Source organism: Ruditapes philippinarum, unplaced genomic scaffold (genome assembly GCF_026571515.1).
Source record: "Ruditapes philippinarum isolate M1 unplaced genomic scaffold, ASM2657151v2 ctg111_1_1_1_1, whole genome shotgun sequence".
In the NCBI taxonomy this organism is placed as follows: domain Eukaryota; kingdom Metazoa; phylum Mollusca; class Bivalvia; order Venerida; family Veneridae; genus Ruditapes; species Ruditapes philippinarum.
Genome location: NW_026856776.1, coordinates 306018 through 333800, shown reverse-complemented (window position 1 = coordinate 333800; position 27783 = coordinate 306018). Strand labels below are relative to the sequence as shown.

The window sequence follows — 27783 nt, the reverse complement described above, 5'->3', positions numbered from 1 at the left end:
AAGTTTTGACATCAGGATTTGAGGAAATGACATCATTATTTGATGACAGAATAAATGTTTAGTAAAATGGAATTGATTATTTATTTATATAAAAGCATGGAATAAAATAAAAACATGGAATAAATAAAAACTTGCTTATTCTACATGGAAGATTGTATTATATTTCATTCATAAAATAAAAGCAGTTACATTTTCACTCACTGCGATGTCAGTTGTTAAAAAAATTGTATTAACTAGTATTTTTTTCATCTTACTAATACAAAGAATTATCTTATATATTCTACAGTTAAATCAAAATGAGCCTGATTATTTTCCATTGTTTAAATGCATCCAAGTTCTGAATTAAATGCATTCAAATTCTGCAAAACTGGCTTATTTGTTAATCGTGTTTCTTTATATAATATTTTTGCGACCAGTAATTGCATGCAAGCATTTGTTTATATTATATCATTATATTAAGTGCCAAATACCCCATATTTAAGATATAGAGTGCATTCCTGAATTTATTCATGAATATTCTTGTATGTTTTGCATATATATTGAAGTGAATATATTATAATATCAAAATATAGAGTGTATGCACCAATATTAGAGAATCCAGTTTTATGTGTACATGTATTTTGTATTATTGTTTCTGATTTGTAAATTCATTGGATTTGTTGTTTTTGTTTTTCCCCATTGCAAAAATGATAGTATCAAGTTTATAAGGCAAATTTAGGATAATAATTAGTCATAAAATATCTTGATGACAGTATTGCATATTAGATTGTTTGTTAAAAGTTATTGTTTAATTTGATGAATGACAGTATTGCATATTAGATTGTTTATAGTCTTCTTTATTAAGTGTTTTTAGGAAGCACTGGTCCTGTGGTTAGACTTTCCCTTCAGAAATGGGAAGTCTAAGTTCAAATCTTTTCATTGGTCAGTGCTAATTTCCTTACAAGCAGGAAGTTTTCTCTACATTGGCTAACTACACTTGTGTTTAAATGGGTACCTTAGTTGGCAGTATAATTCCATGGTGCCAAAATATAGACTGTAGCTTGCAATTACCACTACTGTCCATGAACAGGCTCAATCAAATCAAGTCTGCAACATTTTAAATTTTGCCGTGTTGGGCTTTCTTTAGGGATTCTGTTTTTCTCTATTCCATAAGGGGACTGAAAGACTAGATGGTTTCTAGTAGGGCAATAACAAACCTGTTAAAGCTGTAAAATGAATGAATGTGCCCGTGGCACTGTAAAATGCATTGACCTACTTATTTAAAGCATTATAGTATATAGTATTGCAAATATATGCATGGTGCTATATATGTATATGACCCCATATATATCTGCTTATAAAAATGCATACAAAATACAATATTTTGACTACCTGTTGACTAAATTTTCTGATTTTTTAATTTGCAGGCGTATCTATTTTTAAAGCTTTAAACAATTTGAATCGATTGTCCAAATTTGATGTAATTACTTTTAAGGCCAGACTTCTGTTGTAACTATTTAATAATGCAGTGACTTATAATATAGATTTGCACAAACGGAGGCCTCAAAGAAATACATCTGTACATTAGTTTAAAAATTTCTGCATACATTTTTACAAACAAAAAGAAAATGCTGTGTTTTCTTTTTAGCGAGAGAAAATCTGTGGAAAGTGTGTGTAACTGTTGACTAGAGGGTGATCAGAATTTTGACACACAGAATGTTTGATTTTATTTTAAGTTTTCTTCGAGATGGTAATATTTTAATTAACAAATAAGTCATGGTGTTTCCTTTCAGAAGATTCTAGAATACGTGGTTCGAGTCGTATGTCTATACATAGTCGCAGCGAGGCTAACGGAGGTATTGTTGAGTGTAGCGTGGGAAATGGATCTTTATTTATTACAAACAGATTCCTTAGCTTTTGTTTTTATCCCGCAGATTCCATTTTAATTATGCTCAGTTTTATTTTGTTTTTAGGAGTATTTTTATTTCATGATTTATATTTAGTTTTACTGATTATTCAGATTATGTGTTTTGTTGTAATGAAATTTAGTATTAGATTGTAGTATCTAATTCTTTGATTTCTGAAAATGATTATGTTTTGTCTGTCAAGGATGAAATACCATTTTTTTATGGTGAGTCTATGTGACCTAAACCATGGAAATATTCTATATCATGAAAACATTTTTCATGTCACTCATACTAGACATACTGTATGAGTAATTATTAAAATACTTTAATTTATTTTAGATGTATCTCATTTATTTATAGCTAGAAAACATTCTTCATCTGTGTGCAAATTAAGTTTGACTTCCTTATGGCTGAGGGCATTGCCTTTAATGGTTGAGGCATAAAGTAAGAACCGCAGCCACCGCTTCTCCTTGCGTGATTGTAAGAGGCGACTTAAACAGGTCCCAACAACTTGAGTCTGTGCATCTCTTAGCTCCAGCAGGTGAGGTGGTTTTGACCCTTGGTGTTGCTTTGAAAATTGTAACACCTAAGGTTTACCAAAATCATCTTTCCTGTTTTTGCGCCATATGACCTATACTGTGCTGGTGTGCTGTAAAATAAAAAAAAAGTTAACAAAACTTTAGGATGGTAGCAATTCTTTTACTGAAAATAGCTCCTCATTGCACAGTGCTTATTTCTAAATAGCTGAAACTTCTTTCTTTGAATCGCCTGCAGTAAGTGGCTGTGAGTTTGAATCCCACCAGTGTATCTTAGTTGGTATCTTACATGCAAGGGAAGAATACCAACTTAACTTGCCCCTCTCTGTTTTTTGGTTGGAATACTGTTATGGACTTTGGATTTGTCAGATAGCTTAGTCTCGTAGTAAGCAAGCTTTCAAAGGTTGATGTTTCTTCTCAGGTGCCTTAACTTGTGCCTAAGAAAACTTAACAAAAAATGCTATCTGCCAGAAAGTTACAGCTTATATCATGCTGATAATTATAATTATGATACTTGCGTCTGAAAGGAGGGCCATCTATAAGGCTAAAAATTCTCCATCAGTTAGGCTAGAAAGCTGTAATAACCTTAATAAAGTTAATGTGACTTAAAACCTTGCTGAATGTAAAAAGCGGCTAATTTGGCTTCTTTTATTATTTGTACAGGATAGTTTGCTTATGTACACATATAGGTGGCATATAGTTGTGGGTTATATGTACATTCTGCGTATATACGTGTGTGTGTGATTACTCTGGCCTATGTGTGATCTGTATGTATCAGAGCCTGACTAGATTGTTTTATCTTGTCTGTAGATTTGCTTCGCTTTTCAGTCATTACATCACCTTTGGCTTCATTAGTGGTGTTCATTTTTCACAACAGAAACTATTGTAATTATGAATTTATATATAATCATGCATTTGTAGTTTTATTTTTGTGCATATACGTATTTATATAAAAGTGCAATAGATATGTGTATTTACATTGTACGAAGTGTCACATTAAAGTAATTGGTCAACAAAGTTATGTCAGCTTTGTTTATATATAGTTAATATATTGTGTGTATTAGGGTAAAAATAAGTAGGATTTTATATAAATAATTTGTGAAGAGTGTGTTGATAATTCCTGAAATTATCGGAGTATTGAATTTTCTCTGACCTGAGACTCCAATAGTCTGAATAGAATAGACAGCATATTAAAATATGGCTGAGAATTAACAGTTTATGATAAGATATTTTATGAATGAAGTATAATCTTAGCAAGAACATATCAGCTAAACTTTTCCTAACAATCCGTAGGTTTACCTAATAAGATTAAATGCATAAAGCAAAAATTAACAATTTTAGCATTTGAAATATCAAGTGATAAGATTTTTTGCCTAATGCTGTTCTGAAAAAGAGCTATTTAAGCCAATGCTGTTCTATTTTAGATAAGTTCAAATGAGCTTTTTGTTCCATTCCCTAAAAAAGAAAAATGGAATATCATTTGAATTGCATATTTATTTTCCCGTTGATTAAGTTTTGTATATGTTTGGGCAGGAAATAGGACCAAAAGTAGATTTGGGCCAAGTCGTATGGAAACTGGTATGTTACGGATCTTCACTTGCCCGTTGTACTTGCTTTTAGTCTTATTGTGACGAAAGTTAAAAAATTTTTTATGTACATGTATGTTAAAATTGTTTATAAGATGAGCAATTTAAAAGAGATTTAGCAGTGTTACAGTTGAAATTTAGTGTCTCAACGTCTTGTAACACAGTGAATTAGCTTGTCTTTTCATCTTATCAAGTGTTTGAAGAAAATTTAAATTCTTATTCGGTTCTGTTTAGTTGCTTTAAAAACATAAGATATTTGTTTGAAAATATATATCAAAGTTCAAAGGGCTTAAGTACGTAAACATATACATATCATTGCTTTTAATGTTTGTTGTAATTGAACTTAAAAATTGTAAAGTAAAAAAGATAAAACTTTTAAGGAAAGGCCTCGAGCTTGAAGAGAAATGTTAGTAGACTGCAGTTAAAGGTGAAGGACACTGTATCAGAGGATAAGCATGGTACATGTAACCAAAATCTGTTGTCTGAGTGTTCTTGTTGTGTTTGTAACTATGACAGCCTAATTAATGTTACTATGGAACTTTAAGCTGATGTAGGTGTAGCTGATTCTAGCAGAATAGACAAGGTCAGCATGTTTGATTATCCAAGGTCAGCATGTTTGATTATCCAAGGTCAGCATGTTTGATTATCCAAGGTCAGCATGTTTGATTATCCAAGGTCAGCATGTTTGATTATCCAAGGTCAGCATGTTTGATTATCCAAGGTCAGCATGTTTGATTATCCAAGGTCAGCATGTTTGATTATCCAAGGTCAACATGTTTGATTATCCAAGGTCAACATGTTTGATTATCTAAGGTCAGCATGTTTGATTATTCCAGGTCAGCATGTTTGATTATCCAAGGTCAGCATGTTTGATTATCCAAGGTCAGCATGTTTGATAATCCAAGGTCAGCATGTTTGATTATCCAAGGTCAGCGTGTTTGATTATCCAAGGTCAGCATGTTTGATTATCCAAGGTCAGCATGTTTGATTATTCAAGGTCAGTCTGTTTGATTATCCAAGGTGAGCATGTTTGATTATCTAAGGTCAGCATGTTTGATTATTCAAGGTTAGCATGTTTGATTATTCAAGGTCAGCATGTTTGATTATCCAAGGTCAGCATGTTTGATTATCCAAGGTCAGCATGTTTGATTATCCAAGGTCAGCATGTTTGATTATCCAAGGTCAGCATGTTTGATTATCCAAGGTCAGCATGTTTGATTATCCAAGGTCAGCATGTTTGATTATCTAAGGTCAGCATGTTTGATTATCCAAGGTCAGCATGTTTGATTATCCAAGGTCAGCATGTTTGATTATCCAAGGTCAGCATGTTTGATTATCCAAGGTCAGCATGTTTGGTTATCCAGAGTCTACACTGTATTTAATTGTGAATCAATCAATATTTTCAGATAATTTTATAAGTGGTGTCTCGGAACTCTTTTGGGTATTTTGATATTGTTTATTTAATTGGTGTAATTTGTGCTTTGATAGTAAAATAGATTTATTCAAAGATGTTTTGTTTTATTTAAAACAAAAATTTTTGTATCAATGAAAAGTTAAAAAACCTTCAGTTTCCATCTTATGAAGTACTTTTTTTTTGCCATTGTAAGTTCAAATTATTTTCAGAAATACTTGGATTGTTTGTACATTTGTATTAGTTTTTACAGACCATCATAATCTGTAAATCTGTTGGCACTTTCGTGAAAAATGAAGTCTCAATTTTTTTAATGGTTTGCATAAAAAATACAGATGTTATTTGAAAATGTTATGATAATAGATTGAAAAAAAAGTTTTAATTTTTTTTCTTGATAAGATTAAAAACTTATTTTTATTGGTACATTATCTCTATAAAAAATATTTCTTGCATTGATAACACAAGATGATCCTAAAAGAAGTTCGAGTCGTCTTAGAGGGGCTAGTAGACTTGAAAATGATACGTTCTCAAATGTTGTATTGTCTAGCTTGGTTTGATATAATTTAATGAAAGATTACTGGTAAATGTTGAGAATAAAAGACATCATTGTTAAATTAAAAAACCTATGGGAACAAAAGTGCTTACCCTTTGCCACCAGTATATTTCTGACTGCATGGTTGTGCAGTTTCAGACCTGGCTATAAAATGTCCTTGACTTTGACCAGATATTACATTTGTTTTATGGGAGCTTAGCTAACTGGTATTTTATAAGCGAGCTTTAAATCTAAAAGTTAGACTTGGGTCTTTTTCGTTTTCTTTTCTTTTCACTCCCATAAATGTTAAGAATTTCTTAATTTTTTCTAAGAATGTTTTTTAGTGATGAATTTTGCTTTCATAGCTGGGAAGAAAAAAAGTTCTGGGGCTTTGTTGAAAAAGTCTTTCATGCCAGTTGTTGAAGATGTAGATGAAGATGTTGCTATGGAAGACAGTTGTCTTGGTAACGATGGTGTTGTCATGGCAACAGATACTTGTCTTGATGGTTTCACACGCTTGGAAAATTGTTGTTGTTGTTCTTTTATGAAAATGGACACACTAACACGCACATGGAGATTTTACGTTTAGATTTTATTTATAAACAGGAGAATGCTTTTATTAGGTCATCATAATTTTTCACATGTGATTGTACTGTAGGGTAAAAATCACTGAATGTTACTGTAGGTGTTTTTTGTTGTAAGCTGTGATGTTTCAGTTTGGTTGAAAAACTATTTAAATTTTTTTCTTCATAAATTAAGACATTTTGTAGATATTAAAAAAAACCCATTAAGTGTAGGCTTCAGTTGTAGAAATGACATTTTGATATATATATTATAAACACTTTATAACATTTGTTTATAATAATTATATTATACATATATTTTAAAGATGCATTTCATTTTTATTTCTGTTACTTTGACTTATTTTTGAAATTATATTTTAAATTATATGTAAAAAAAAATTCACACTTTAGTTCACATGTACTAGCTTAATAAAATAGTCAAACTGCATATATTAAATAGTTACTTGAAGAATTTTTGCATACTAAATTAATCTAGGAATATCTATCCGATTAAAAATTTCTTTAGCATTGTGGCATTATAAAACAATTTTACCAAATTAGCCAGTCTGTCGTGTGACACAGGCTTTTTCATGTAATTTGTTTGCTGAATCAATTGTACTGTATATAATATTTATTTTATTTTTTACACGATCATTATATATTTCAGGAGTAATAACATGTTATACTTTAATTTCTTTTATTTTCAAGGTCGGAGGTCAGGTCACCATGGTTACAATATACATGTTTTCAGGATAAGTCATTCAGTTCAGTCTTTCAGTTACTTAAATTATGTGGAAACATTTGCAAGGAACTAAGACAGTTTTTCTTGTTTGTGTATTATAGAAGAGAAGACTTTAGATGAGACACCTATACCAGAGAATCCTGAAGTTGTCATATTTGCCTCGTACCGAACCACCCCCAAATATCCGGTCAAAATATCAGTTCTTGGTGAAAATGTAAGTGAAGTTTTCTTTCTTTTTATTCTGAGAGATGACCTTGGACTAAGAATATAATTTTTTTTATATGTGTTCTCAAACTCGGATCTTGGTCAGTCCCAGCACAGAATGTATATACATTAAGACATAGAAACTTAGAGCTTAAAAAAAGTTTAAAATCTTTATGCTTGATAAGAATGCGATCACAAACAAGTTGGATGTAGAATATATCAATTTTGATTACATTTCTTGTTCATGTATTCTTTTGAATTTCGCTTGCTTCATTTAAGTGACATTTTTCTAATATGATAAGTTCTTTATTAGTTATTTGTCGACAAAAATGTGATTTTCTATTATTTCTGAAAGGCCGATGCCAGTGAACGACTCCGTCAGAATGGTCTGTCACACATGTACCCTCACCCTGTCCTGATCACACAGACAAGAGCATGTCCCCTCGAGCCCCCACCCCCGCCAGAGAAAATTCCTGCATGGAAAACTATAAGACCCCGTAAAAAGAAGACGACACCCTCAGATGAGCCTGTTGGTAAGTGACTTGTGGCTTTTTGAGTCCTATACATTTACACAGTTTTAAATATTATGTACTTCTTAAACTTGGAAATTGGAATATTGGACTTCTTAAACTTGTGTTTTGACCATTGGTCATGTTTGTGTTGCATTTAGTACATACTGATATAGTTTTAATAGATTGATTATTTATTATTTATTGATTGTTTATGATTATTTTTTATAGCTCCCTACATTTCAAACATTTAACAATCTCTGAAATCAGGTCATTATATCATAGTAAATTGTTGTCAAATATAGTTTACAAAGACTTTTTTATGTAAAGATTATTTTTCTTATTTATTTCTATTGACTTTGAGTTTATGCTAATGATTTTTTTGTACAATCTTTGTTACAATTTAGTGTTTTATAAGTTTTACATTTAACTAAAACAAGTTCAAAGTTACTGAAAATGATTTTACCTTATTTATCAAAATGTTATCAAAATAGAAACCGTATTAATCAATGCTTTTATATTTTATATGTGAAATGTATATGATAATCAAAATGAGAAGGTGAAGTTAGACACGATATTTACAAATTATTTCAGCCGATCCAGAGCCACCGAAACCCATACAATGTTTAGAGATTACCTCCCCTTTTGTCAACTACAAAGTTAGCCCTGTTCCGATACCAACTGACACGTAAGTTAACACAGTATTATTTTTGGAAGTTAGTATAATTCTAACTGCTTAAATAATTGATTAAATATATAATAAGGTATGAATTTAACTTAGTACAACAAAAAATGTATGTTTTGGAATACAGCAGTCATTGTTTTGGAGTTTCTTTACCCTTGCCACTGCAAGAATTACTGTATGGGAGCAAGTGTTATTTTGTAGACTTAGTTACATTTTATATCTGTGTTTGACTTAAGTTTCATGCAAAAATATTTGAATAGTATGCTTGTTTATGTTTGATAATGAAGATGAAAAACAATTCATTGAAATGCTAGATTTACTTGAATTCTAGCTATGCTTTTAATTCAAAAGTGTGCTAAGTAGGGTTTGGAGAATGATTCAATTAAAATTAAAATAAGAGTCATTTTCAATGGGAAAGAGGGATATTCTCATTGTTTATTTTGACAAATATTAAGGGGGTCGTGGCGGTATGGTTAAGGTCTTTGACTTCAAACCACTTGCCTTTTACTGCTGTAGGTTTGAGCGGCGCTAGCGTCTTTTGATTATTTCATGTGAGAAAGCTGTATCCAACTCACTTACAGAATGTTGGTGGTTCTACTCGGATGCCTGTTTGTGTCTAAAATAATGCACAAAGGGGTACCTGAGGCTTTCTCCAGTAAAGTTGGAAAGTTGTCATAGGGCCTATACGGTAAAAACCAATTAAAAAAACCCCATAAATATTTTGCTTTTGTAGTCACAGACCAAAGTCGGCCCTGGAACGAGGAGGAACGAGGTCAAGGCCAGGAACCGGTCATGTGACCTCTATTGAAGAAACTGATGAAAATGCTCCTGAACCAGAAACAGTTAAAGAACCTCCAAAGGAAGAGCATGTAGAGGAGGTAACTCTTAACAACATTTTTTTTTGCATTTTTTTAAAAACTAAATGCATGTGCCTAATTTTATGTGGAAAAAGCTGAAATAAAATGTTGTTTGAATTAGAATAGCTTTGCATGATAATAAAAAGGTTTGTAATATTCATGATTATTGAATTGAAAATGTGTTGTTTGTTGCTTATGTAATGAAGTGTGAAAGTTATATATTTAATATTAATTTAATTTATAACTATTGAAGTCTTACATAGTTTGTCCAAGCTATAAAAGCAGTGATATATTTTGTCAAAAACAAAACTGAATACTAGCAAATTACTGGTCAATGGTTATACTCATTTTCTGGAGATGATGCTCAGACCTTTGTCCACCAGTAAAGCTAGAAAGTTGCAAGGTTTTTTCTTGCCTTGTGCTCAACCAAGATAATGCAGGAAGACACCTGAGGTCTCCCTCCATTACTAAACTAAAAATTTGCCATATGACCTTTACACTGTTGGTGTAACTTAAAACTCAACAAAATAAATGAGTAGAATACCATGACATATGAAATGTCAATGTGACTTGAAAACGGACAGAAAAAAATGAAATATTGCTTGTTTTCTGTTAATAGTACTTAATGCATGCAATATGATAATTGTAGTAATTAGCCAATAAAAATGTATAATGTAGTTTTGCATTGTTTTATGCTTAATAATAACTGCTTTTGTGTTTAATCATAAAAACTACAATACATATTGCTTCACAGTTTTACTGTAGATCATTCAAAGATGAAAATGTATGAAATATGTGTTTTACATAAATAGAAATAAATGGCAAAAAGTGCTAAACTTATTCTGTAAGAAATTCAGATTTCAACTTGCATTTTAGTCATCTTTGTATTCATAATGGACTTCGGACCTCTTTTGATATTTAATTTCGTAAATTTCAAGATTTCCATGATATAAAACCATTAAAATTTAGCAGCCAATAGTGTTTCTAATGACACGATGGTGGCATATGTGCCAAACATGCTCTAATGGTTGAACTTTTAAGTCTAAATAAAGAAAACTAGTATTAAAGCAAATATTACCAGTATGTCTTGGATTCTGTCTCAGTCCATTGATTTTTCTGTCTATACAGTACATTAAGTGAACATTGAAGCAATGTGTGTATAATGATATTAACTGTTGTGTTGTATGCAATGTTGTGTTGTGTGTATCTGTAGCTAACACCAGTGGAGGTTGTGGAAGAGAAACCATTAACACCGTCCAAGGGAACTAAGAGTGCGCGTAAATCTGCCGGCAAGAAGGAAACGGAGGTATTTCAATGGACAGACTTCTTAGTGTTTAGTAGTTTCTTATGTGCCATAGTACCTATAAAATATTGGCATACCTGAAATATAAGTTGAAATTTGATGTTTGGAAAATGTAAGCAGAACTAAACAAAAAATAACTCACATGGAAGAGCTGTTTCTTTGGACTTTTAAGTATCTTGTTTTACTTGAAATAGTTTATCGATTAAATTTGCCCTCTTCTGTAGAGTTATTAATTTGTAAAAGTTTCATTTATTTTCAAAAATATATCTTTAAATGTACATTTAATTTACATACGCTAATTAGGTCAATCATAAAAAGCAATACAATATGATGTTTTAAAATAACTGGTGTTATTGTTTAATTAAGTTTGAAAGAATGAGATTTCATTTCATAGATTTATGTTGTTTACCATTTTCCATTTAGATGAAATGTTAATTTATTGCAAATAAAATTGTTTACAATTGGATCTCAGTTTCAAATTTTTATCATTTTTCAGGCATCACCAAAAGCGGAGCGTAAGATGAGTAGTAAGGCTGGATCAGCCAAGGAGAAGGAACGAAGTAAGTCTATATCTAAGCCAGGCTCTCGTGAAGGAAAACGCGAGGAAGCTGGAACACCAAAACCTGAAAAACAAGGTCAGTCAAAGTTTTATTCCTGTATTTTTAGAAAGAGTGGTGACTTTATGATTAAGATATTTGTCTTTCAATCTAGTTTGATGGGTTTATGTCAATATAGTTAGTCCATACTGAGTGCTCTCCCTTAGATTAATAATAGACTGTTCAAAATTGAAAGTAGGACCAGTTCATTACACAAATTCAGCATTGTAAAAGGTCAAGTTGGATGATAGTATTTCACAGACAATTAAATTAAAATATATCAGCGGGTACCCTAAATTCATCTCTGTCCTAGAATCAACACCATTTCTGTTTATGTCACAAAGTTGCATCACATGTTCATTGAGAAAGAACTCAATTGGATATTTTTAAACATTAAAGTAAATTTTATGTATCTACCGAATTTCTTCAACATAATACACTTTGATTATTAGAAAATATAGTGTAACAAAGTAATGAGCACTGTAAAAACAAACATGCCTAGGGTAGCAATTCATGGCCACCTATGGATACATATATATTAATATTAATTTTAGGAGACTTAAGTTTGATCCTTCTTGTGTGCGTTTCCTTTTTTCAGCTGAAGCCAAGCCTGCACCACCATCTGCCCAGACAACCAAATTGGAACCCCCTGGGTCCGGGGATCAGGCAGGTGGTCTAGCCGTACCCCCAGAGAACGGAGAAGGGGACGGGTCAGTTCACGAAGAAGAAACAGCGGAGAAAGAGCCTGTGCAGGAGGAAATTACTAAACCTACAAAGAAATGGATGGACTTTGATCAGTTCTGTAGATGTTTCAAGTAAGTGATGTTCTGCATAATTTTATATATTTTTTAAAAAAAGGCCTTTTTGACCAGGCTTTCAGTATTGATCTGGCAATATTGCGTACTGATAACATGTTATATGGTTGTTTTGACTAAACTTTACAGTCATTAAAACTCTTTTGGCTAGGATAGTTAATTGATTAACATTAGCAAACAAACCACACAAATACGAACATCCAGTAATTATTTGTCGCAAACGTTTCGTTTAGATGCCTAATAAGTGCAAAACAATTACCAGAAGCGATGTCATAATGAAACACTTGTTAAACAAGTGAAACACATTTTGGCATTTAGCCGCAAAAATATGATAACATGTTAAAACAAATATTTATATGTTGTTTTTCTTATAGTTAATTGATATCACATTTTACATTTCAGGACACTGTATATATATCATAAGCCAAACACCTACCCATGTTCTGTGAAACACTCGGATCTCAAGGTAAGACTACTGCTGTACAAACTATAACAACAAATTCATATACATTCTTCTAATTTTGATTGTGTTATAATGAAAAGTATGCTTTCCATATTTCTAACAAACTGATTTTTGCTTAGTCTTTAATATTCCTGTCAAAGGGAGATAATCATTTCACAGTCTATGACCATATAAGTGTGTGTCTCTGTTTGTGTTTTGGATTAACTTTAATTTAATTTAATCAGTGTTTGAATAACTCTGTATATACAAATCATTGACACACTAGATTTATAGGTTTGTAAAAGTTGGAGGATAGTAATAATTATTTTTTACAGAGTTACTGCCCCTTTCTAGAAATAATAATTAATTTTCTTGTTTCGAGGGACATATTATCATTTTTAGAGAGTCAATATACATACAATCGATGTATAGGATTTTAATGCTATATCAGATTAACATTTCATTCTAAAGAACAATGTTATTAGGCTTTTTGAGCATGTTTTCATAGGCATATACACCCGTTTGAAAAAAAAAAGTCATATTATAGTTCCCCCAGGCAGGCAGGCTGCTTCCAAATTGCAAATTGTCCAGAGCATATCTCCTACACATATAGAGGGATTCTAATCAAACTTCATACAAATGTTCACCACTATGAGAAGCAGAGTGTCGGAGAGGCGCGTGAGAAATTTGGTCCCTGCGACCAAGGTCAAGGTCACACATAGGGGTCAAAGTTCAGATAAAAATATGAAAATGTGTATTCGGATCATTTAGTCATCATTTATGAATGGACTGAAAAACAAATGGTCATTATCATGACTACTGGTGTGAAACATGTGATTTCGTTACTTTCATTGATAACTATCATGACTACAAGTGTGACACATGTAATTTAGGTTAATATTTGCAAGGTCAAGGTAACTAGAGATGATAAAATATCCAGATATTTTCCAGATTTTGCGTAGAGAAAATCTCCTACATGCATATCTATAATGCCCACATCTTTGTCAAAAGCTTTTGTGATGGGCATAATTTGAGACAATGTTGCCCATGTTTCTTCTTAAAGGACATTGATTTAAATCTTACATCATTCATATCTGACAGAAGATCTTTATTTATTTATTTTTATTTCTTTTTTGTGTATATTCATGTATAAGGTTTTTCATACCAGACATATCTTTTTCACTTTTTTATTTTCTTCTCAGTTCCCAGTATACAAAAAGATATTTATTTTAACCCATACTATTTCAAAATTTACACCATAACAGTTATTTTATCAACGTATAAAAAGTTCTAACTAGCTAACCATGTGTATAATTTTATAACTCATTGAAGAAACTGGAGTTTAAATATCACCCTCACCAGGTTTGTTCGGTATAAATTACCACGTGTCTGTCCCATGTGACTTGTAACTTCTATTTTTAGTAACATAACGAGCAAAGGGCAATGAACATTGCATTTTACTTTAATTTACACCTACCTGAGAACCATGTAAATTACAGTATTCTTTTTAGCTTGACTATTTGATAAGAATAAGTAGAGCTATTGTAGTCACCCGAGCGTCGGCTTCTGCGTCGGCGTCAGCGTAACCACTTATGTTAAAGTTTTTGTAATACCTCAAATATTTTCAAAGTCCATTGACATATGGCTTTGAAATTTTGCACACTTGTTCACCATCATGACCCCAACCTGTAGACAGTAGTCTTTACTGTAGTCAGTAAAGACAAATTTTGCCTTTTTCTTTACTGAGAAAATTTTACCTTTTAATCAAGGCTTTTTTTACTATCAAGCACTAAGAATAGTCGAGCGTTGCTGTCCTACCGACAGCTCTTGTTTGTAAAAACATTAAAAAAAAAAGTTTACAAAATGTCCATTAGAAAGGAGTGAGTTTTGGGTATTTTTGGATTTATATAATGATTTTAAAGCTCTTCATAATCTGTGAAACACTAAGTTTAAGTTTTTTGGGCCAGCCTGCACATCACTACAGTCTGACCAGGTTCTATACTGTTGGTAACTCAATGTTTGCATTTTGACATTTTGATTTTGTAAACCCTTTAATTTTGAATGGACCGTTTTGAATTAAAAGCCCGAAAGTACATTATATAAATTGAGCAGGTAATGGGTTAATATTGCCTGTTGATCAATGTACAAGTCACATGGTATTGACACACTGTTTATTTATCAACCAGAAAATCTATATTGCTCACACTGTTCCCAAATAGTTGCTAGATTTTCTTGGTTTCTTTCAAAATTTCTTTTTCTTGATATACAAGATTGCGGACATTTTGACCAAGAGGTTATTAAATAAGTTCATTGACTTCGAACTGATTGCCACCCATAGCCGCGGGTTTGAATTCTGCCAAGGACTTAGATTCTTTCAAGAAGCTATTTTCAGCTAACTTACAGAAAGTTGATGGTTCTACTGAGGTTTCCTTTTATGCTTGAAAGCATGCATGGAAGGTCTACGTCAAATTTTTTAATATATTGTCGATATTTATAAATCTAATATTAAATACAGTCATGTACATGTGTCTGAATTTGAATTTTGGTCAATAGAACTACATATTCAGTTTAAAAATAAAATTGCATGTTTTTTTGTGAAACATGGAACTTGATGAAAAAGATCAGTTGATTTTAAGGTCATTTTAATAATTAAAAACATATTTAATAACATGGAAGTATTGCGAAAATGTTTACGGAAATCAGACTTGATACTAGAAGACAAAATACTGGTCAAAATGTTTGCGAAAAAAAAAAAAATCTAGCAATTAATTGAGAACTGTTGAATATTATGATATATAACCATGTTAGCCATTTGTTTCTATTTTCAGGAGCTATAATATTACAGTTATAATAAACATTAAAGCAGTTTTGTTTTTAGATGTCAAAAAAAGTTTTCAAAAATTTAAAAAACAAGTGTACTGCCACCGCAGGTTTTGCCGACATTTTATAAAGTTGATGGTTTTATATACATGTATAAATTAATTATTTCTTATTAACTATAATATTGATTTAGCTCATGGAAATAGAACAAAGTGTGGTTTTCAAAAACAACTGCATGCAGTTCTTGAAAAATGGCTTAACTTTATTTTCTTATGCCCAGTGCCAATTAAAGGGAGGTAATTTACCAAAAGTCGAAATTTGATATTTTTATTCTGAAATAAAAAAACATATGTGTTGGGTAGTACATATTTATATATTTTTGGAAAGAAGTGGCATCAGCGAGTATACTGTAACTGCATAAGTTTAGAATTTTGGTTTCAGAATCCCCTTTGTTAATAATGGTATGTTCCAAAGTCAAAGTAGGATAATGTCCATTTTATAAATTTAAGAGGGTACGGGTAGGAAGTACAGAAACTTCATGGAAACTTCAAAATATACACTAGGCATGAGAAAAATTGGTACACCATCATAATTTGCATTATATTTATATCCATTAAACATCATTCTTTGCTTATTTCAGTCATAGCATATATTATTAATCAGTTTTCTGCGATTTTCAATAATTTCTATGTACCCCACCCACAGGATAAGACAGTGATGGTAAATCTGTTGTGTTAAGTTATTTGGCTAATTTGTTAGAAAATTTGATATGAGTATTACATGACTTTATTTAGTTAAGATTTAAATAGTTACGGTTTTGTTCAAAACTTTTTCTAAATTATTTTTTTTTCTGAATTTTTCTTTAGATATTTCAAAATTTCTGATATTCATTTTTGTTTTTCCATTTTTACCATTGGTGTTATTGTTAGAATTTGTTTTTTATAAACTAATATAAAATTATTTTTTAATGAGTGTGTTAAATTGGACACAATTCATACTGTTATTAAATTATACTTTATTTTGAAGCCTCATATTATATAACTGTGTGTTTTGTATTTATCTTTTCTGTAGTTACTGTATTATATATATATTACATGCTATTGTGTGAAGTAGCGTAGACTATTTCGTGATTCAGTTATGAAATCAATTATTTAAATCATACAATGTTAAAAGATTTTTCCTGTAAGGAAATACCAATAAAAGAAATTTTCCATTATTATAAGGAATAAGTGGCGTCTTAATTAATGTTTAAATGGCTCCCATTTTCAAAATGTCTGCTTTCATTAACTTTTATTAACTATATTAATTAACTAATATGTATGTGATATTGTGGTTTATTTAAAGCTGATTCAAGTGCTTTAGAAAATGATATTAAATTGAATGTTTAATTGAATGTTTTAATTGTGTCTGTAACCAAAGTTTTTGGGTTTTTTTAAAGGTAAAGTGATATTTGTTGCTTAAAAGTTTGTTGTTAATTGTATTTTCAAGCCTAACTTTAATTATGCTTTTAACTTGAAAGATGAACTGCTAGATTTAATTTAGTTATTGTTGAGCAGGAGTGGGGCTGTTCTTGTACATGAGGTTAACTGTACAGTCTTGTATTTGAAGCCCATATTTGAAAAAAAAACAGCATTTGGTGATTTAGTTACGATATGCTAATACTAATATGCATTAGCATTGATTGTGATTTACAGAAAATGTCATGTTTATACATTTTATTTAAACACTTTAAATTGTCCTTTATTTCCTTTAGTAGATTTGAGTGAAAATTTAGCTAGCAGTTCATTACAGAGACACAGTTTGGAAGATTGTTTTGGTTTGAATGTTGTCTAACGGCTTATTTTAACACAAAACATGCATTATGTTGTTTACAGAGTGTAGCACCCCAGCCACCAGCACCTACGAAAGGAGACAAGAAGTCGGCCCCCAACGCTAGCGGGGTAAACACCTCCCCCTCTAAGACTGTCCAGACGCCATCGCACACATTCACTAGTGCGATGGCCTCCCCTACTACTAATCCCCTCCTACATAACTCTCCTCAGGGTGTGAGTATTGTGTTGCTAATATATCACCAGATTATAGACATGTCTTAACAAGTGTCAACAATTTGTAATAACCAAAACAAAACAAGATATGACAAATTTATTTTTAAAAAAAGAAAGAAGTGACAAATCATCAACTAAATGCAGAAACAGGTTAACTCATTATGTAATTTAATAGGAGTTAACCCGTTACTGCTCTAAGGAGAAAAAATGAAAGAAATATTATAGATTTTTTTTTTTTTTTTTTTGAACATTTTAACTTCAATGTTTTGAATGATTAATTGCCAATATTGATTTTGAAAAGCATGTTCGCCCAAATTATAGTTATGCTAAGAAATATTTTTAATACTGAAAAGTTGTATGATGCCAAAACATAATGAGACAATTTTATTTCTAAAATAAATAAGACATGATAATTGTTTTTAACTTTATTTTTTGGATGTAAGACTTTTTGTCTCGATATAGGTCCATCCAAAATATTGTATTAGAATTGGTATGAAAAGGTGCTAAGTTAAATGTACTGGGAAATAAAAAATCTTGTCAAAATTTTTAATTTGAAGGTGCTTATTAAGACATGGCTATAGAAATAATATACAAAACAATATTTCCAACAATGAGAAGAAAGATATGATATTATTTGTCAGAAATTTGGTTGTTTTTGGGGGTTGTTGTGGGGGGGGGGGGTACTAATAAAAATATAATCTACAAAAATTTAACAGTTATGAAGCATTATGGAAGTATTGATATGTATATTATAAAATTTCACTTTTTCAACCATATTTCTTGATTTATTTCAAAATTTTATTGAAATGAAAAAGTAGAATAGGTCAAGGCATAACCGTACTTTTGAGAGAAAAAAAAGAAGTTATTGCAATGGTTTTTTTATTAGATAGAATTTTATATAATATTTTTCTTGAAACTTCATTTTTCTATTTAAAAAAAAAATATTTTATTTATAAAAAAACTAAAAAATACAGCCATGCATGTACATTAAAATGGTTTGAAAAATTGTTCCTGTTTTATTTTATGTGACTATTACAGATTCTGGAAAAATGTATATAAATTATATAAATATACACATATAAACAAAAAATCAAAATACCAATTAAGTTAGACAAAATGTGCTTAATTGCTGACTTAAAAAAAATGCCATAAGTAATTTAAAATAAAGCATTTTTGTTTTTGTAAACTTTTATGATAAATTCAGCAATTTGTGGTACCAAATAAATTGTACCGATATTTTCTGTGATTAATACAGACAGGATACTATTATCTATACATTAATATTGTCTATTAATGGTTAATATTGTAAGCTTCAACAGAAAGCATTGAAAAACATCCTGCTTAATTCTTAAATCAAAACTAAAAAAAAGTGGATAAGAAAAAGTTAAAAAAAAGAGAAAGAAACAAACAAACAAAAAACCTGGTTATGATTTGAATTTTCATACCACTTGAATAACATGCACAGTTTGTCTTGTTTAATTGAGTGTTTTCAATGTATTTGACTATATTTAACCCCTTAACCTGGTTGAACTTAAAGTGATTAGTCTATGTCGCTAGTAAAGAGCCTGAACCAGGCCAGCCTGCACATTCATGTATTCTGACCGCAGGCTCTTAAATGTTGGCAGCTCAATTTTTGTGTTTTGAAATCCCTTAAACTTAGAATGAACTGTTCCAAATTCAAATCAGGGCAAGTTTATTACATAATTTCAGCAGGTTAAGGGTTAAATACAGTTTGTCTGAGGTTTCTTTTATATATATCTTCGTATTGTGGCTTCACATTTAAACTTAAAAAAGACAGATAGAAATCTTCTTTTCTTGGAAGAAATCTCCATATTTGAAATTTTCCTGGGAGTAAGATTAAATCGTGTTGAAAGAAATGTCCCTGTAGAAAATATTTTTGGGCCATCTAGTTGCTTAGCTTGTAAAATGGTATATTGTAGATGAAGGTCCCAACCCCACCTACCTAACCCCAACAAAGGTTAGGAGCAAAATATGCATAACTTGTGTGCCGTAAAAGAGATACCAATATTTTGCGCTAAGCCTTTGTTATTATATTCAATATTAATCTTTTTTTTTTGTCTCTCGTATAATCTAGAATCTGTGTTTTATGTAGCTATGGAATTTATATTTATATAAATGTATGCCATATGTATACGTACATTTCAAGGGTTGACTGCAAACCTGTCCTTCTTTACTTCATATAAGTTACTGCAGTTTTTCAGTCAACTCTCCATAATTTTATAGTCCTAGTCTGTTTATTCTTGTATCATAAAAAGCAGCAAAGGTACTGTAGATTCATGTAGATTCATGGTGTTGGGATATTTAGATATATATATTTATATTGGTATAACAAGCCTTCCCAGTTCATGCCAAATATTACGCATTTAACAAGTCACTCGCATCACTGGATAATGGGTTAACTTGTTTCACACGGAAATCACATTAACTAGATGTTTTGTGACAGAAAAAATAGTGAAATAACCATAGTGTGCCTTTCGCTTTTTTATCAAAAGTTTAGTTTTTTTCTGGATTTTTGTCCGCATTATTTTGTTTATATATATTGGACTGGTTTGCTTGCTGTGGTGAAAAGGCTTATTTTTTTGCATGTTTAATTCATATCCCTTCCTAATTAATCCTTATCCCCACATTTCCCAGCCATATAGTCTTGAATTATTGGAAGCTGTAATTGTTTGAGATATTTGATTCTAGTCAAGTTTGCTGATTGTAGTTTAATAATATTTAGATATGTTTTAATAAGAAAGGCTTTAACTTAATTGTAATTGTTATAAATGTAAAACTATGTTAAACAATATAAGCGTGAAAATGCAGTTTCATTAATTTGTAAACCTGTAACCTAGCATTAAATGCAATAGTGCAAACATGTTTAACCTTTGTGCCTTTTAATGCCTTATATGAACATAATCCTTGCTAATAGACCTAGCTTAGAAGCATTATCTTTAAAAACAAAAAATGGCCAAATGTCTTATATCAATGTTAAGGAAAATTTTATGATGTATTATGTATGTAAATATTTTGTAAGTATAGCATGGAAATTTGTAATATAAGTTTATCTAATTCTCTCATTTGCAGGCAGCACAGGGCACCTATGATGACAAGGCTCCTTATTATCTATGTATCCTTTATTATTGTTCAAAGTTACAGTAAAACTCTTCAAAAATAATGATAATTAGATAATTTTTTAGCCGAACTATTAAAAGTATAGGGAGAGTTATTGTACTCACTGCGGTGTCACACTTTGGTTAATTTATTTTTGATGTGCAAGTTGGTAACTATTAAACTACTGAAGGGAAAGGGTTGAAACTTCACACACTTATTTGAGTGCATATTAGGAGGTCACTGTCTAAGGCCCATAACTCTAAACAATGTATGTAACATTTCTTAAAGTTTCTTTTTGAAAAAAAAAACTGAATTGGCATTTGAAATGAAAAATTTAAGTGGGTAAATGTTTTGTCACTTGGAAAAATTACACTATTACGAAATTAATATCCATTTAGTGAATTAAATATCTCTTCCGATAAATGCAATGTCTCTTTTGGGTAAATTAGATGTATTTGGGTGAATTTAATGTCTTTTTAGGTAAATATGAAGTCTGTTTGGGTAAATAATATGTTAAATTAGCAGAAAGAAATTATGGTAAATACTGTATGTGTAACTTTATACAGTGTCTTCAAATTTCATGTCTGGGTTCTATCCTTAACTATTTCAAAGTTGTTGACAATCTGCAGCCTACTGAGATAGTTGTTTCCTTCTCTTCCCTGTCACGCTGGCCTGAGCCCCCACCAGCCCCGGTTGAGGAGAAGAAGTCTCACACAAGCCTGAAAGGAGCAAAAGATAAAATTGATGACAAGGAGATGACCAATGTGACCAGCAGCAGTGTGCTAGAAGGTAACTTTTTAATTACTTAATTTATTGAATGTTAAGCAATACTCTGCAAAATTCTTGCATAGATGCTTTTCACATAGCAATTATTACCTCCCCTGGCAGCCATTTTGAGGGTCATTCCCAATATATAGAGAAACGTCACTTTGTAACCAGCTAGACATAGGGGATGAATTTCATTATATTTTTATATGTACATGTAGTTATTTTATTCATGAAAGAGTTAAATTAATATTAGTAAAATTATCAGCAAAAACTATTCAAGGTTTCCTAGTACATGTATTTTAAATGTTCAGGCTTTAATGTGTAGTGCAAGACCATGATCAAACAGCCTGGTTGTGCCAACTGATTTTGGTCTGCACTGGTTCCAAGGGTAGTATCAATGTCAGTCAGCAGTCTAAGGGTAAAAGGAGGGTTAGCTGTTTTAAGAAACCACAAAGAAAAAAGAAAAAGAATACTTGAATTCTTCTTGCTATAATTCTTTGAATGCTTGCAGTGATTATGAGTTGTCTATGGCTATGCTATCAGTATGATGTGGGCTCTGCTTACTGTTGTGCAAAGGCTTGAAAAGATGTGAAAAGGCTTGTAAAGGCTGTAAAAAAGGCTTGAAAAGGCTTGTACAGTATCTGTTTCAAAAATTCAAATGAAATGATAGAAGACTTACAGAAGACTAAATTGTATAATATTTAAGAATATATATCTGAAGGCTTACCATATCTTGGAAAATTGACTTGTATCTTTTTTTAGGATCTATAGCCAGTGAGAAAGCAGCCCCTCCCAATGTGACACCAGGAACTCTTGTGGCTGAACCGTACTCTTGGAAGAGTCTTGTTACTGGTCAACCAATACTTAGACTGAAAACATCAGCCATCAGAGCTGCTGTACTGTGTTTACCAGCAGGGTAATTTATCTCCCTTGTTTTACCTATAGTGAATTATCTTTGATGGATTTGATTTTATTTGTTCTTAATTTTTTTATTACTGGTCATGTCATCAAATGGAGTCTTATTCGAAAAAACTTAAGTTTCTGTTGTATAAGAATACCATTAAGCTAGATTACTGAATGCGAATGGTTGTATAGTACTCAGTTATAAACATGATCAGAAATTTAAAATTTTACTGTTGCATTCAAATTACTATGATGTCATTTGGAAATTTTTTGATGTACGATGGCTTCTGTGGAACTACAATTTTTTTCTTAAATGGTAAATTTCAGACTTATATTGTTCGAAAATGCCTGTTGCAAAATTGTGCAAATTTTATATAAATGTAAATGGCAAGATAGTGTGTAGTGTGGCTTTCATAACTTTTGCAATTAGTTCTACCTTTAAAGTTCTATTGACTAAACTATCATGCCAGAAATTATAGAGTGTGTTTAAGAAGAGAGGAGGGTGGGAGTAAAAGAAAAAAGGATAAATAGAAATAAGATTTTAGAAAAGTGTTAAAAAGTTGTTTTATTTGTAAATGAAAAAGAAAAAGTGAAATATGCATGTCTTCAAAATATTTTCATGTTTATTGGACATAAAAATGTAAAACAAACATACAAACATTCATAATAAAATTATTATTCTACATTTTTAGCTCGACTATTCGAAGAATATGAGAGCTATTGTAGTCGCCCCGGCGTCGGCGTCGGCGTCAGCGTCCGCGTCGGCGTCTGCGTTGGTTAAAGTTTTTTGTAAAGTCAAATATCTCAATTATTGCTTGAGATATTCAATTGAAACTTACAATACTTATTTATAGTAACAAGGTACATCAGATTGACAAGTTGGATAACTCTACCTACAATATTGACAGAATTATGCCCCTTTTTAACTTAGAAATTTTGGTTAAAGTTTTTTGTAAAGTCAAATATCTTAATTATTGCTTGAGATATTCAATTGAAACTTACAATACATATTTATAGTAATAAGGTACATCAGATTGACAAGTTGGATAACTCTGCCTACAATATTGACAGAATTATGCCCCTTTTTAACTTACAAATTTTGGTTAAAGTTTTTTGTAAAGTCAAATATCTCAATTATTGCTTGAGATATTCAATTGAAATTTACAATACTTATTTATAGTAACAAGGTACATCAGATTGACAAGTTGGATAACTCTGCCTACAATATTGACAGAATTATGCCCCTTTGAAACTTAGAAATTTTGGTTAAAGTTTTTTTTGTAAAGTCAAATATCTCAATTATTGCTTGAGATATTCAATTGAAATTAAAAATACTTTTTTATAGTAACAATGTACATCATTTTGCAAAATTGCATAACTCTGTCTGCAATATTTGCAGAATTATTTGCCCCTTTGAAACTTAGAAATTTTGGTTAAAGGTCTTCAAAGATATTTTCTTGAAACTTTACACATGTACTTAGGGTCATAATTTGAGGGTCATAATTATATGTCACTGACCATGTTCCATAACTCTATCTTGCATTAAGGCTGATTCATATCCCCTTTTCTACTTAGTCTCTTGGTTAATGTTTACATGCAAGTTTTACATATCTCAATAACTATTAAAGATATTTATTTAAAACTTCACATATGTATTAAGGGTCAGAATTGTAGGTCACTGACAAAGATCCGTAATTCTATCTTTGCATTTAGGCTGATTTTTCTTCCCTTTTTCAACTTAGAAATTCATTGGTAAAGTTTTGCTTGTAAGCTGTTATCTCCATAACTACTGAAGGGTTTATGCCTTTTTTGGGACAATTTTATGCATTCATTATAATAAAGCAGTGATTTACTTGATAAAACATCTTAATAACAAGCCTTTGTACGTTTTCTGTCAATTTTATGTATTCATAGGTATTTAGTATTATTATACTCAATTAAACACCCTTGTGACATTACTTCCAAATAGTCAAGCCAATACTGTATAATTAGACTCTCTCTAAGGCCTATAACATGAATTTATAAAAAAAAATTAGCCCTTTTGTGAACTAAGAAAATTTAACATTATCAAGGCTCTTTTACTATCAAGCACTTAGAATAGTCGAGCGTGCTGTCCTACCGACAGCTCTTGTTATACATGTACTTTTCCTATATTTTCAGACGTCATGTATTAAAGTTTATGATGTCAGGACCATTAGGATACCATGTACACCTATGTTCCTCCACACAGTTTGTGTTTGGTGATGAGGAAACTGTGATGGCACAGCTTACAAAGGTATTGTAATACATGTATTGTTGTTATGGGAACTCTAGATATCATACTTGTTAAACTGTAAAAGTGGATTTTTACACTTGTCAAAAAGTAAGAGAAATTAAAATTTCAGACATTTTGCGCGATGAAATATAAGCATATCGTGCAAGGGTAGAATTTAATGACAGGTTGGTTGATATTTACGCTAGATAAAATTTTAGCGATTTTTATCAATTCGTGAAATTCGCCAATATTTCCATATCGCTAACTTAAACCACTTGTACAGAAAACTAAGTGAAATAATGTTGCAGTATTGTAAGTCAATGTACAATTTTTAATGTTATGTAATATTTATTTACAGGAAAGTTGTATATTTGTGGATAATGCTAACCAGGTGATTACTTGTATAGGGAAATGTATCAATGCGTTTGGTGACCAGGAAGAGTTTGTCAAGGCATGGAAGGAACTAACGCTGGCTCACTGCCCATACCAAAATGACAAACAAATGTCCAAACAAAATCATTTCAAGGTAAAAAAACTATATTCTTTACCATACTAGGTTTATCAAGCTGTGAAAAATGAACTTCCTGATATACATTATGCTTTAATATATATCATAATGATATAATTGAGCTATCAATCAATTTTAAGTTTTAAAGTTGGTACAACTGCACTTAAGTGTAGGCTGGCAGGACCCTGATCCATAGTACATGACTGTATAGACAAAAAAAACAAAAAAAACCCCCAAAACTTTTACTGCATTAGTAACAGTAATAATATATGGTAAAAAATACTGCAAAATCAGTCATTAATCCGACATTACATGGAAGTTATTACTTTTATCTTGAATCTTTTTACTTTTCATAAAATCTCGGGTTTGATTTCTTTTGAATTATTTTGGCTCATCTGGAGGCATGCAGCTTTAATTTAGATAAGCCCTTGTAAATAATAATACCCTAAAAGGGATATCAGTATTTAAAATTAAAAAATTTCCTTCATTTTGGGTCAGTTTGAAATTTCTTAGGACCTGTATTAAGTCCCTACAAAACTGTTTATTTGAGATATGGAATTAGATTTTATGAAGTATTTTTGTTTTAAATGCCATAATGAATTAATTTCAAGGGTAATAAAGCAAAGGCACATAGTATGAAGGTAATGTACCAGATTGCCATAACATCATTAATCTAGGTTTTACTGAAATATTCCTTGAGCACATAACTGTTTTTGTATTGAAATTTTGTAACAATTATGATATTCATAAAAGGTTATGTCAAAATTTTGACATAAAATTTCAAAGCTTCTTCAAGGTTTGTTTGTATGATGTCACTTAATTGGAAATTACAGTGTTTACTCTGAGATCTACAAAAATCATCTCTTCACTGTAAAAGTTGTCACTGTTTGAAATCATCATTCATCAGCTTATCACACACAAAATAAATTTTTACCATTTAAATATCCTCATAACAAAAATGACATCACAGAATCATTAAAAATTGATGCGCAACATTTTCCATTTTTCACCTTTAATAAATTCCATGACCTTTTTGATGTCTTAATTACCTTGGCAATGTCATAACAGCTTTGATGATGTCATATTGACCTTGATGATGTCATATTGACCTTGATGATGTCATAACAACCTTGATATTGATGATGTCATAATAATCTTGGCAATTATGATTACAACCTTGATGATGTCATATTGATCTTGATGATGTCATTACAAATTTTATGAAAAATCATAGTTAGCTTATTTTTATTCAGACATCACTGTACTATAAAGAATAAAGGTAGTCACTAAATTATCTAGTAAAGATTATATCTTTGAGTTACTTTTATCACATTTGTTATGGTGTTACAACATTTACAATTTTTAACAGAGATATCCTTAGAAAATAATTCAAAGAAATATCAATACAGTCAATGTCATATGTAAATCACATACATTTTTTTTCAGACATATATGTATGTTCTTGTTTTAAGTATCATTCGTTAGATTTTAACTAATTGCATGTACAAGTCAGACAACCATCAATGTACATGTATAAAGTGTCTATAATTTTGTAATGTTACGATTATTTTATTACAGGTGTTCAGTGAAGCTCTGTACACAACTCTACGTAAGGTGCTTCGAGATATAGCCAGCCCGGAGATTGCATTTGCCTGGCGAGCTTTCATGTTCGATGCAACGTCAAAAAATATACTCAGTATACCAGCTGGTAGCAGACCAGGTAATTAAAGGGGGTTTTAAACATTTTAATTATCTTAACTTTCTAGCTGTAAAGTGTTGTTGATTATGGAGGGGGGGGGGGGGGCCTTTTTTCCAATGGGATCAGTGTGAAACAGACAATATTTATGTATTTTATGTTGACTTCAGCCTTTTCCCTGCGAAATAATTTTCATGGTCCAATATTCATTTTTTTTTAAGGTTTATATTGAAGGGATTACATATAATATATACTGAAACAAAAAAGAAACTTTCTCCAAGTTTGAATGTAGATATGTTAGTACAGTTTTTCAATCCTTTTGAAACTCGATTTTTACGTTGGATAAACATATCGGGCTTTTATACGTGGATTAGCTGACCGATTTTGCAAAACAAAACGAGTTTTACAAGCTACTACATGTATATAAGTGTGTACATCTAAGTGGTACCTTTGAACAACTGGCACATACTTTGCGAAAGTTTCTTTTTTGGTTCAGTATACATGTACTAGTTCTTTGAAATATTTGTAAAAAAAGGTGGTCCTAATCTCAGCTGTAGGGTTGTTTTTATTTTTGGTTGCTGAATTAAAGTGTCTGGAATTTGGGAGGTCTGTTAACACCCGGTCTTAGAATGTTTCGTCTAAGGCCAGTCGATTATAAAGTAATAAATCATATGTTAGGAAAAGGTGCCTTCATATGTTTCAGATCTGATCCTTTTTAGCTCGACTATACAAAGTATATGGAGAGCTGTCCTACTCGCCCCGGCGTCCGCGTCCAGATTTTAGATTAAAGTTTTGGTGCAGTAAAATATTTTTCACTATAACTTTGTCATTTCTTAAGGTATCAACTTGAAACTTCAAATATATGTTCCTTATCATCAACCACATCTTATGTGTTAAGGTTCATAACTCTAGCACCAATATTTTCAGATTTATCTCCCCTTGAACTTAGAATTTTCCTTAAAAAATACTATTTTTTACTGTTAATTCTTTATTTCTTAAGGGATC

The 27783-nt window shown here is 31.0% G+C and overlaps 1 protein-coding gene across 45 annotated transcripts in view; it reads left to right on the top strand.

Annotated features, from left to right (window-relative positions):
- LOC132747680 (androglobin-like) overlaps window positions 1-27783 on the top strand; it is a 145201-nt gene that overhangs the window by 88200 nt on the left and 29218 nt on the right. For 36 of the 45 annotated variants that reach the window (XM_060737156.1, XM_060737155.1, XM_060737157.1 and 33 more), the window contains 16 exons: window positions 7358-7470; window positions 7816-7993; window positions 8564-8657; window positions 9388-9532; window positions 10725-10817; window positions 11311-11449; window positions 12009-12225; window positions 12628-12691; window positions 14000-14029; window positions 17362-17532; window positions 20623-20665; window positions 21262-21438; window positions 22180-22333; window positions 24481-24595; window positions 24933-25100; window positions 26661-26802. In XM_060737156.1, the coding sequence (XP_060593139.1) occupies window positions 7358-7470; window positions 7816-7993; window positions 8564-8657; window positions 9388-9532; window positions 10725-10817; window positions 11311-11449; window positions 12009-12225; window positions 12628-12691; window positions 14000-14029; window positions 17362-17532; window positions 20623-20665; window positions 21262-21438; window positions 22180-22333; window positions 24481-24595; window positions 24933-25100; window positions 26661-26802 (2043 nt within the window). Of the gene's footprint in view, window positions 1-1772; window positions 1836-7357; window positions 7471-7815; window positions 7994-8563; window positions 8658-9387; window positions 9533-10724; window positions 10818-11310; window positions 11450-12008; window positions 12226-12627; window positions 12692-13999; window positions 14030-16192; window positions 16208-17361; window positions 17533-20622; window positions 20666-21261; window positions 21439-22179; window positions 22334-24480; window positions 24596-24932; window positions 25101-26660; window positions 26803-27783 lie in introns of all 45 variants that reach the window. The other 9 variants (XM_060737129.1, XM_060737150.1, XM_060737125.1 and 6 more) reach the window with 9 other exon arrangements.